The 13243-nt window shown below is 38.4% G+C and overlaps 1 protein-coding gene across 3 annotated transcripts in view; it reads right to left on the reverse strand.

Annotated features, from left to right (window-relative positions):
* The window catches only part of phf14 (PHD finger protein 14), a 178881-nt gene that overhangs the window by 151010 nt on the left and 14628 nt on the right, over positions 1 to 13243 (reverse strand). For all 3 annotated transcript variants that reach the window (XM_065471420.1, XM_065471419.1, XM_065471421.1), the window contains exons 5-7: positions 3533 to 3692; positions 2683 to 2794; positions 1573 to 1710 (exon numbers count right to left, since the gene is read on the reverse strand). In XM_065471420.1, coding sequence (XP_065327492.1) covers positions 1573 to 1710; positions 2683 to 2794; positions 3533 to 3692 — 410 coding nt within the window. The remainder of the gene's footprint in view (positions 1 to 1572; positions 1711 to 2682; positions 2795 to 3532; positions 3693 to 13243) is intronic.

The following is a 13243-nucleotide window of genomic DNA, read 5'->3' on the forward strand; positions in this document are numbered from 1 at the left end:
TTTTGCATGTGGATCTGCGTGTCCAAGTGAATGAGTGAGTTTGTGTTTGTGAGTATTTAAAGTATGAGTATGAGGAGTATGTGGTGTCTCCAGTGAAGAAAAGCGAGTATATGAGCATCTGATGCAAAATCTTTGTGCTGCTAAAAACAAGAAGTTATGACTTAACGTAGACATGATATTAGTATTAATTCAATGTCCAACCATTTTCATGGGCTTGTGAAGAAAACTTGTATTTTTACTTTTAAACATTTAAACATGTTATTTATTTAAACATAATATATTATATTATTTCACTTTCAATCTGAAAAAATGTTGGAAGGTATCTTTGTGTAAAATAGGACGGTCAGCAAGCTGTATAATTTAAACACGGTCTCAGACCAAGTTAACAGTTCATCTGCATATTTTAATAAATAAACTTCTGGAGGCTTACTGTAGATTTTTCTCTGCGTAAAACAAACAGCGGTGGATGGAGCAGCTACAAAATTTGCTTTTCTTCACATCAGAGTTTGTTAATCAGGTGCTTTGATCAAGGACTCCTGCTCACTTTTGTCCCAGTAAAGGTTTTAATGGTGATCACAGGGAGGATGCTGGAAACACATTTTTCTTTCACTCAACCTGAGCTCACATCTCTGTAACGGCTCCTCCTCTTTGCTGCGTGTAAACAGACTCCAGCTCCATGTTAAACTGTGCCAGAGTCATCATCACTGCTGCTGTTGTGTTATTGTTTTTGTTTAAAAAAAACAAACAAAAAAAAACTGCAGGCTGTGTGGGCTTAATGTTGTTAAACTTTTTATTCATGCACTGCTCCTAAATATGTTTGTATTGCAGATGTCGCAAATGTGGGTGAAGCACTTGCGTTTACATAGTTTAACGCATCTGCACGCTACAGAGCCGTGTGTTAAACGAAGCATCGAAGGCTGAATCGTTGCAGCCCTAGATGGATGGTTCAAACACAGGGCAAGAGGTTCAGTTTAGAGACCTCCACGCATCAAGGAAACTTTCTTTATTTTATTTTTTCACTTTTTAGTGACATTTTGGTTTAGTTATGATAGTTTTTTGCAGCAACAGGCATAGGTAGTGCAAACACAAGACCAAACAGTTGTTTTTTGTTCTGCCAGTCACTACACATATGCTGCTTACAGTTTCAACAGCTAACACTGCTTTGTTTAACAGGTGACTGTTATTGAGCTGACGAATTTATAGCATCAAGTTCACTTCCTAGTTTTTTGTTGTTGTTTTTTTTCATGTTTCTTTGTTTGTTGGTTTGTTTTAAGAGCTGCACAGCCAATAGCCATTACACAAAAAGTCATAATTCTTTGCCGTGCAGACTAATGTATTATTGAATTTAAAACATCCTTTTAACACTTCTGACATGACAACCACTGAAGCTAAGTTAATAAACGTATTTGTACGGTGTAAATGGCATATTAAGTATCAACTGTTAACAATCAACCACCCAAGTGTTTAAATGGAAAATATCTGCATATTTATGGACTCTTCATTTCTCTGAGGGAAGAACGTTCACTAATAATGCTCACTGGTGTCGTTAAGCTGCTAACAAGGTCGCCCTACCTCCTCCGCTGCAGCCTCAGACAGGAGCCCCTCCCTCTGTGCACAGGTGACATGGAAGTAGGATCGACACATTCCTGCATCACAGCTGATACACACACCAGTCCTGGCAAAACGGGCATCCTCACAGAAACTGCACTCCTGCTCATAACAAAAATAACATAACATTTTTTCATTTTTCAGAAATGCCAGTATGCAACTGTTTCACTGTTAACCGGTTTTCATTTTGACAGATATTTTGGATTATCTACTGAAATTCTGACACTTCCATGTGAATTTCTAATCAAACTGCTTTCAGGTTTTACATGATAAATCAGCCTCACCTTAACGCTTGTATTTAGCACAATTACCTCGCTTATACATCAGTTTAGACTGACGAAACTTTAGCTGAAAAGCTCTAAAGCCAAATTTCTCAAACTTGTTCCTTGGACTGGGAACTTTGCCCCCCACTAAGTGCCTTCTCAACAGGTAACGTGCCACTTTTAAATTGTGCCCCATTACTTATCATAATGATTACTTTAAGTAGAGCATTTCTGGTGTTTAATCAGCTTTGCTGCAAAAAAAATGTCTGAATACAGCCTCTAGTTTATGGGTGTCAAACTCAGCCCTCTCTGATCGGGACCAGTGAAACTCTCCTTTCTGTCAATGTAAAGAAGTTACAAATGTAACTTTTTCTACATCATAAAGAAAAAGATGCTGTGACAAAAAAAATCTGTCAGCATGATGCAAGATTACAGAAAAAGTTCTGGCAGCTCATTACAAAGACTGTCCAGTGTTTCTTTTTTTCCTCAATGAAAATAAAATTGGGCTTCACTTTAGCCACCTCCTAATTTTAGAAATTCACTAATATCATTGAAATGCAGCCAGATGCTGCTCATTTTATATTTTCGCCCATTTCTTCATTTTTTCCCCGACAAGCTTGCGTTTAAATCTGGCTCGCAGGTCTCGCCATGTAACTGCCTGTACCACTACACTTGCTGTCTTCCAAACGCCTGCCCCCCTCCTCCTTTCACTAATGGTACAACCCCAGTCTTTGCACGAATTGGCCGCATGGCCGATAAACACTATTTACATTGAAATTCATCTTCATCAGTGAGCAAAAAGAGAACTTGCCTTGGCCCCATATTTTGAATAATTCATCTCTGTGAGTGTTACTGGTCGCAACTTATCAATGTCTCCAAATGCCACTCCAGGAACATAAAGGGCACAAACCACATGCACCCACCTGAAAACATCAAAGAATAAAAGCAAAATTGGTGAACGAATGGTATGAAGAATGGTAGAAAAATCCTGAATTGGAAATGGCTCAGAATCAAGTAGCATTTTAAACATTTCGATTCCTGGATGCTGATTTCACAAAAAGCTGTGAACTGATTTATTTTTGCATTTAATGTAGAGAATTTGTGTAGATAATAAGACACTTAATGTCATAAAACTAGTTTCTCAGATACTCAAAAAGAAATTGACTCATAGATTTATGTAGGCCCAGACTCGTGCTACAGTTTGGTGTGAGACAGTTTCAAATGTGGACTTTAGGCAAGAGAATCCAAAGTCCAATATAAAGATATCCATCTCTAGCAAGCAACCGCTTCACAGTTTAATTTGCTGTGTTTTTCATGCTCTACTGAAGTAGTAAATTCGTGTGCAGCCTGGCTGAGGAGCACTATCAGCGATAACGTGGCTGAAGTCTCCACGCTTCACATAACACAGTCTTTTCTCTCACTCTTTTTCTTCCTCTCTTTTCTCCTCCCTCCATTCCTCCAACAGTTCTATTTTTCCTTCTTAATCAAACCTGCTTTTCTCCTCAGCACTGAATATATAACACAGTTCAGACAGTATTTGGATCCCTGCAGCATTTTGAATAGCACAGATCATTAGCTGTTATTTGTTTCTGAACATGTTCCACTTGCTGTATCTTCTAAATGGCAACTGACCACCAGGTCATTGTGCCACTGTATCCCACCTCCCAGCATCCGTCTCTTTGAAGATGCCATCCTGGTTTGGGCATAGCTCACAGCTGGGAGTCACTCCATTCTTGCAGGCATCACAGAACCAAGGCTCTGTTGAATTCTCAGAGGCCGAGCTCATAATCGAGTCACTCTCGCCGTCCACACCGTAACACCCTGGAAGCAAAGACCAGTATTAACCTTACTGAACAGTCAATTCAAATAACTGCTCCTGTGAGCCACAGCGTGCAACACATGTGGTAGATGCGAAGCTGTGCCATAGAGGTTAGGAGTAAAAAACAAAAATAATTTTGCATTACTCTGTAACATGGTCTGAGATCCACTGACACATCATTAGCATTTAATAATATAAACCTTAGGCTACACATTTACTCTAGCACAAATTCCTAACCTAATCAGGGCACAAAATATGTTTCTTTTAGAGTACCAACACAAAGACAGCAAAAGTGAAACTGTGGACTAGTCCAAATAGCAGCTCACAGCCATCACTTCAGTGATTCTACTGTAGAAATTGCCACAAGCAGAAATTAAGGCTACAACGTGACTGCTAATTACTGCTTTTGTTTCCTGATGAAAAATCAGTCCCTGGCTAGGCTTTGCATACAGTCAGTTTTCATATCATACTGAGATTATCTATTTTCTTTATGTTAGCATTCTGTTTTTGCACATCTTTGTAGATTCAATTCTGATTTTTTTTTTTTAAATGACAGGCTCAGTATGCACTTTACCGTCACATTCCTGACGCTTCCCACAGCCAAAAATAAAAGTAATGTCCTCAAAAGCTAGCTTGGCTATTTTCCTCCTCTGCAATGAGCTGAAGTCAGCGCAAGTGGAGCAAGTGCAGTACACTACTGCATTACAGAAAAAGCTCCTTTGATTAAAGTAATGTATAACTCTAAAACACCTTACACCAAACACTGCCCATGTGACATATCTCTATGCCTTTTGCCTTTATTAACACACATATGTAAACAATGTAAAAATGGGAAACGGGTTCACACGCCAACTGACAGAGGAGCTCCAAGGACACACTGACAACGTCTTTACTTGCTTCACTTTGGCAGAGCAACTCCTCAGATTAGGGCTGTTCGATATAATGATATATATTGGATGACGATATAAAAACGTCTATCGTTTCTTTTTACACTATCATTTGTTTTGTGGTGTCGTAAAATAAACTGTTTACAGCAATATTTTTTCATGGTTTTGATGGTCACTGTAGTGGCTATATTAATTTCTTAAAGTTCTCTCTTTCTCTTATATTTAATATAACCACACTACTGACGGACAAAAGTGCCTGTTTTTACGTGTTGTCGTTAGCAACAATGACGGTAAAACCATCACGTGGCTCCGCTGTCCGCTTGTTTGTTTTCCATTTAAACCTTTCACAATAAAGCTCAAGATCCTGTTGAGACTTTTCAAAATAAACTGAATCACGTGAAAGAGTATGCAGAGAGTTTACGGATGAGAAGAAAAAAAAAAAAAGAGCCGTCAGGAGCTAAAAAATAAACCTTAGACTCAAACTTTGAAAGAAAATGGTGGCCGTTACAACTTATGACTAAAAATGTATAGTTTCATGCATCGGTTAAAACACTCGAATCCAGGTAAAGGACGCCCAGCTGGAAAAACTTCACACAAGTCGAGTTGCCCGAGATTCACAGAATTTACAGAAAAATATTACATTTATTGTATATATTGTGATTTATATCGTTGTCAGGACGATAAATGTCTTATATCGGGATATGAGATTTTTGTCATATCGCACAGCCCTACCTCAGATGATAACTGGCTCTGGTTGGCACAATCAGGGGAAACAACCCAGAGCTACCCACAACCAACAAAATGAGAAGATGATGCAAAAGGTGCACCTGCTTCCTGGGAACTTCCAATGTTGTCATCCAACATGCCACAAGTTGCTTTATTCTGGTGTATGCTCTCATGTCCACTTCATCTATACCCCTCCAATCCTCACCTCCCGTGCACGTTTGTATAAGTGGACAGCAGCTAAAAGATCTCCTTTGTTATAAAAATGTCAATGGTAGATCTTAGGCTGCTAATGCAGGGAACTGCATATAGGGTACAATTGAAATAAAAAAATAAAAATAAAAAAAATCACATTGAAATTATGTAAACTGAAGTGAATTATCCTAACTAAGTGTGACGATAGTAATGAAGTAACTTTTGATACAGAGATAAGGAGAGAGAGCGCAACAAAAGAACAACAAGGTGTGACTCAAAATCAAATGATTGGAGTTACATCGAGTAATTGAATGCCAACATCAGGTGATAGCCATGTCACACTGGAAAGGCGGAGAGAAGAAGGGGACTATAAGACCCTTTGCAGATAATGATTAGTCGTTACTTCCTCAGGGTTTTGTCGAAGTGTGCAGAAGATTAGAAGACCCTGCATCACATAGTAGATTTCACAGCAAGAAACCCAGAGGATTTAGCCTTCTTTTTGCAACCCACTATGGACCACAAATTGAATTTAATATTTACTATCCAATATGGTGCTCACTACATACTGGAAGGGAACTATCTAAGGAGTTCCACCCTCCTCAAAAAGGATTTTATCCTGCGTGGCAAGGGGAAGAATTCATCAATGGCAAAGGTTTTTGCTCTCTAAAAAAAAAAAAAAAAAAAAAATCAAAACTGACAGTAGATATTTAGCAACAGTTTTGATTTTAGGGTAAAGATAAATAAACAGAGGCCTGGGGAACATTACTGACGAAAGGGCAAGCTTGTAATCTGATTTTTTTTTTCTTTTTAACTGTACATGCCAATTACAACCTGAGAAATATGGTTTAAAATCAGGCAAGTGCCAATGATCTCAACCGATTCTGATCTCTTTAAAAGAATATCATGAGACACTGTATCAAAGGCAGAGCTCAGATCATAGAGAAAGCATGGTTAACAGCCCAAAGTCAGTTGCCATTAGTGGATCATTTGTGATTTTGTCCTGGACTTCCTCTGTAGTGTGAGGTGGCAGAACACCAGACTGAAATTGTTCAAACAAATGACTGTTATTAAGGTGTACAACAACATTTTTTTCAAGAATTTTTGAAAGAAAAGGTAAATTTGCAATTGAACTGTACTTATTGAGGTTCACCGGGTTTCTGAAGTGTTAAATTTATCTCAGCTGTGTTAAGAGGTAGAGGAAAAAACTCAGGGATCAGGAAAGAGTGAATAACCTCAGTTATTAAAGGAGAGAGTGAGGATAAACAGGATGTTGCCAGTCAGAGGTGGGTTTAGAAGGTTTAGATTTCTTTAAAAATCATACAGTGTGCCATATGTGGAATTATCTAGAGCCAGCTGCTGACAGATGTTACTAACCTTAGTACTGAAAAAGGCTATAAAAATGTTCTAATGCTCAGTGCAGTAAACCTGAGGTGGAAAATTGTCAGGTGGTTTAATGTAGAGAGTCCTTGTATTCCCTTCACCAGACCTCATTAGTACTCCATGATATTCATATTTGACTGCAGACAGAGCATCCTTATAATTCCACGTGTTGACGATGCATATCCTTATGGACAGCAAGACCAGTCTTTGTGCAAAGCCATTCCAAGCAATCTTTAGTTTTAAGTTTGCATAAATCCAGAGTAAACCAAGGAGCAGAGTGAATGAAATAGACAGTCCAAGTTTTCAATGGAAAGTATTGAGTAGACTGTGTAGTCCATTATTGTAGTAAGACACCAGTTTATCAGGAGTAGATAAATTGTCTCTACTGGGCAGACTACAGGAGAAGGCAGTTATGTCCATGTTTTTAATATCACGATATGACATAGAGCGAAAAGAGTTTGACTTGGATAATATTAAATGGACATCAAAAGATACCAGCTTGTGGTCAGATATGGAAAGATTAGATGCTATACAGTTCTGAGGAGTAACACCGCATACAAATATCAAGAATACAGCCCTTAGAGTGAGACTGAAAATCAATAAATTGTTGCAGGCCAAAACTATTAAGAGATGATGAATAATCTCTCATAAGAGTATTAGTGACAGTGTCTAGATGTATATTAAAATCACCCAGCAAACTAACATTGCAGGAGAAAAAACTTAGAAGCTGAATGAAGCAAGCAAACACATTTTAATATTGTCCTCTTAATTTTCTGAGGCTGCCTAAACAATTACTTGGCTGATGTGGTTTCTATGGCTGCTATTACACCAGGCATACGTGCGCTTTACTACCAATGAGAACAGCAATCAGCACTCTCCCTCTGTCAGGGAGATAACACTCCAACTCCTAATTCAGTCAAGCAGCCTTTGGGCTTTTTGAGCAATGGGAAAGACTCAAAAATCAAAAACTTAGTGTTCTGCATGCCACACTGGGGAGTCAGACAGCCCATAAAAAGCAAATACTGGGGTAGACAGAGTTGTTTATTCAGCTCTACACTGTTTGGTGGGCGCGCGTCCTTTTCTGATTGAGAGACCATTTGCTGTGTGCCATGGTGAATCACTAATTCTGAAATCTGCTCTTCAGAGGCTGCTGGGGCTCTAGCCTGAAATTTTAAAACAGGCCTCTGGTTTTTCCTTGGAATCAACTCACTCATGCAATTAAGGCACAACTGCAATTTGTCCTATTCTTTAAAAAGGAAAATCTGTTTTCAGAATCTATTGTTACCCCTTAGCACCATTATTATGTATTCTACCTCAATTTTGCCCCCACAAGATGTACCAAGGGCAGGAGGCTTAAAAAAAGGATCATCTAGGCAGTTCATCTTTACTTATTGAGCTCTGACTGTGAAACTGGGGTTTGTGAACAACCACCGTGCTGGTTTAAATGATGTATGGTTGAACCGTGCCACAAATCTTTGGTGTTCCTTTTGAACTGAGATACAAAGCTCAGACCGTTAAGCCATGGGTTGCTGGCTAATATGAGCTAAGCTGACAAAAAGTGATGACTACAAGATAGCTTCATAATCCCTGAAGGAAGATTATCCCTGTCAGAAATGATGGACTTGGCAGGAAAAAAAGAAGGTAGAGTTGACTGAACCACCGAGAGAACTGCTCAACTATATTGACATTTTATGAAAAAATGCTTTGTTTATGTTCCACAAACACAAAATACATCAGAAGAAAGTGTACAAGGTTACAGAATAAAATATAAACTCCTTTTCACAGGTATTGTGAAATGTATTTTTTTTTTATAACTTTCACTTAATTATACATTTTGCTTTTTATCAATAATAATGCTCATTTACGGTATACTGGAAATATTTTCTCCAACCCCATCTCTAGAAAAACTTGGAAAAGTATGTTCATTTTAAGTTGATAAGTTTGATAAATAGTTATTCATGTGTTTTTATCTCTGTCACTGTAACATAGCCATGTATGAAATTAAAATAAATCTCAGGACAAGAGGCATTTTTTTCATCAGCCAAACTTGATGAATGTACAGAGGTTTTAGTGCTGTCCACTCCAGTACAGGAGTCCCATAGATACGGTCTGCTATCTGAAAGACTCTTTACAGAGCCAAAAGTAAAACCCTGAAAAATGTACAATAACTAAAGTAGTAAAGTCTTAACTGCAGATACAACTCACCTTTCATCTCTGACCTAAAGCCCTTTATGTTTTAATCTTAAAAAAATAGTTTGTGAGCTTTGAAATGAGTCAGTATGTTAAGAGTACTACACCTTTTTAGCAAGGGTGCATAGCATTTGTTCTTCAAGTATTTATTCTTGAATGCGTAGGTGTTTTGTTTTCCCCCTACTGATCCAGTATGAACTCAAAATCAAACTACATCATTATGTTTTTAGACACCAGTCAGACCACCACTTGTAGACAGTGTGATTAGAAAGTATTGCTTTACATCATCACTATAAAAAACACCATTCAGAGAGCAAATATACAGTAGTTACGGCCTTAGCAGGGCCTGGTGTGATTTTCAATTTATATAGGAGTGTCCCTCCTTAGGCGTCACACTTTTTGTACAGCTGACTGTACCCAGCAATTAAGAGAATACTTAAGGCCCACCCCACCCCCACAACCCTAAATAGAGTAAACAGAAGAGAACAGATGGGTGGATTGAGAGAAAAAAAATATTACCAGCCTTCCCACACATGTATCATTGAGTACTGCTACTTTAATAACTGCTGATATGTCTTTAAGAGTCTTGCTCCCAATATTGATCATTCTGAGGTGACCTGAATTTCTTCCACTAAACTATCAACACATCTTTTAGGCCCCATTCCTACAAGACCGCTCAAGTAAGTTTTAGCATTAATTAATGCTGTCTTACCTAATTATAGACAGGTTTCTAACCTTTTTTTAATCTTGAAGAGTAGGTGTCAAAGAGTTAACTAAATATTTGCAGAAGAAAGGTTTATATGACGAGTTTCAGTCAGCAGTGTTTCTGTGCTAGGATGCACACTAGTGAGGGTTATAAATATTCTTTTTATGGCCTCCGACAGTGGACTCATCTCTGCTTGTCCTGCTAGATAACAGGGCAGCATTCAATACTGTTGACCATAACAATTTATTACAGAGAACTAGAACACACCATAGGTATGAAAGGAATTACACTGCAAAGTTTCAATCATATCTATCTGAGAGATGCCAATTTGTGGCATTTCTGAGGTATCTTTACTTCAAAGGCTAGTCATGGAGTTTGAAAACACTGTATAGATTTTTATTGCTATGCAGATGACAGCCACCTTTACTTATCCATGAAGCTGTATGATACAAATCAGTTAGCTGAAGTGAAGACGTAAAGGCCTGGATGACTTCTAATTTCCCATATCTAAATAGCCCGATGTCAGATCGCAAAATTTTCAGTGCAAAATTTGAGATTCAAAGGTTGTAGCGCTGACTGCAAGATTTCGCTTTAAACTAGTTTTATTACTGTTTACACTTAAACAAACAGCTGATTTCAAAACAAACAACCATACAACGACAAGTGACAGCACCACCCAGAGTGGAAGAACTTGAAGATTTCATCGACAGATCCAACAAACAAAACCCAACAAAGTTAGAAAGACTGATTTGTCAACTGATACCGAGGACCTACTCACAACCGACATTCAGGTAAGTGTTTTTGAGTCCATTAACAAAAAGTTGGATCTCTTAGCCATGCCTTATCAGGAGATGAAGGATTAAAATCAAGCTTAGATTTTTTTTTGTCTCCCGTGTTGTCTCATGGCAGCCAAGGCTGATGTTTCCATTTTCTCATGGAAAAAGGGTTGTGTCATAGGGGTAGGAAATGTTGGGATGGACAAGTTCCAATCTGGGAGCAACCGTTATGAAAGGTCTGACACCAAGATAGAGATCTGTAGCATTCTCAAAAGTCTCAGTTTTAACCTGTTTATAAAAACAGAAAAACAAAACAAAAGCAAAGTTGTGCTTTGGACAACAAAAACATTATGGGCCAGGTTTTGATAGGTTCTAGGTTCGTCAGTGTAATGGAAAATGTGTGTTTCAACTCATCTAACCTCTGTGTGCTATTGGTATGTACTTGTAACCTGTACAAAGAATAAGTGTATGATGGTATCCACACAATGGTACCACACCACACTTGCCAGTCACATATAAAACTTCTCTGAATCCCATTTTGTGTAGTTTTTGGCTCACTTCATAATATGAGTTGGGAGTTCATACTCTTATTTTTGCACAAATTACTGTTGTATATTTCATTCCAGAAATCAGTATTTGAGTTCATATTGAGGAAAAATGAAGAAAAAACATAACTTACTAGACACTCAGAAAGACAAACGATCAGTTAAATGTTAAACTTTGAAATCCAGCAGGTGGCAGTCGATTTTGTAGACATATAGATAGATAGATCTATTATTGTACGATCTACTGTACAATATAAAGCGCCTTGAGGCGACTGCAGTTGTGATTTGGCGCTATATAAATAAAATTGAATTGAATAGATAGGTATCTTAATGTATTAGAGTAGCAAAGTTTTTTAAATGTTGCATAGGTTTTTCTTAAGACAATGATTCAGCAGTTACTGTACTGAATTTGGAGAGTTAGGCATTTATGAATTTTTTTGAGTATAGGATAATAGATTTTAAGTTGTCAGTATTCAAGAAATTGAACTGTGAACTTTGATCCTAACCTTCATCCCAGAATATTTAAGTTTTCTTGTGGAAAACTGGTGGAAAGAGGTAAAATGGTAGAGTTTGACCAGTTCAGAGAGTAGCTGGAGACTTCTCTCTAACCTTAAATGTTTGGGGCAAGGAAGAATGGGGTCCTGAAGGATTAATGGCAAACCATCTGCATAAGGGAGATATTTATGTTCTGTATTAGATAATGTCTTAAAGCAGGGGTCTCAAATTTGGCCCTTAAAGTGACTTTTTATGTTAAGGAGGATTTGTTTGTTGTTGAGTGCAATTTTTTAAATAAGTTTTTAAAAAAGCAAAACATTATTTAATATGAAGGCAACATGAGCAGAGAGTACAAACATGTTGAGGGACTTGCTGTGTTAGTTCAGTGAGAGAGTCAACAACTAATGTGTGCACTTATGTCTGCATTTTTATTTTGGTAAATACGAACAAAATTATAGCAGAAGTGCTTCTGCATGTCTGGCCAGAAAGAGAGGACCAATGTGTTTATTTGGTAGTTCAACCCGCCCCCGCCCCCCCTACTGCAGAGCCCCTCTGTTTTCACAGAGTTGTGCGTCCACATTGAAAAGGCCGAAAACGCTTACGTTCCAGTACTGCGCATGCGTGAAACCAAGACTAGGGATGGGTATTGATAAGATTTTCACGATTCCGATTCCATTTTCGATTCTGTTTAACGATTCGATTCTTTATCGATTCTTTTTAAAAAAGGAGAACACTAAGGTCGATTAGCTTAGAACTTTGTTTTATATCTTCTCTTTGAACAAGATAGAAATTTAGGAGTAACATGGCCTTGCAAACCCAACAGTGAGATCTTAAGAGATCCACAGCCTACGGCTCTTCGATGGGGTGTCACAGGGTCCCCAGGAAAAAAAATTGTAAATGTAAAACAATAAAATAAATATTCTTCTGTAGCAATAACAAAGTATAACATAAATTATTCTGTAGCAATTACACAAGAATATCCAGTAATGTCCCTGCCTACAATTAAACACATTCACTTACCGAAAATCGGGGGCATCTGCTGTGGCAAATGGGTGCAAGCCTTTTACCACAAACACTGCTCGGTGACATTCGTCTATCCTGGCCTGAAAGGAGACGCTACCGGTAGACTGCAGCGACAACTGCCAGCATCTGAGCCAGCCAGACTCTGTCTCTCTCATCATGGTCACCTAAATGCAGCGCACAGTAATGGCAGGTTTTGTAATAAGGCAGATCGCGCTAACATAATATGCACTGTTAGTTGATTATTTACCTGCCGCATTAACGGGAGAGGACGTGCAAACGTTACCGCTGCTGCTGGGTTGAGATTCACGAGTCCGGAGCGGAATTAAAAACACGACATTCATTTAAGGTCATCGCGTGTTTTGTGAGCAAATACTTTTGCATATTCGTAGTGTTTCCTCCCTTAAATGAAATATCTACTTTGCAAGTTGCCCTGTTGTCATCCGTTCTCGTAAAGTATAACCAAACTTTTGAGCGTTTGAAGCGCCGTGTTTCCTGCCAGGTAAATGACGCTCCGCAACGTGGTGACGTCATTCGGGGCGACTGGAATCGATAAGGGAATTATTTGCAAAAACGGCAAACAATTCCAAGGAATTGAAACAGTGGGAACCGGTTCTCAACAAGAACCGGTTTTCG

This window comes from Pelmatolapia mariae, linkage group LG22 (genome assembly GCF_036321145.2).
Source record: "Pelmatolapia mariae isolate MD_Pm_ZW linkage group LG22, Pm_UMD_F_2, whole genome shotgun sequence".
NCBI classification, from domain to species: domain Eukaryota; kingdom Metazoa; phylum Chordata; class Actinopteri; order Cichliformes; family Cichlidae; genus Pelmatolapia; species Pelmatolapia mariae.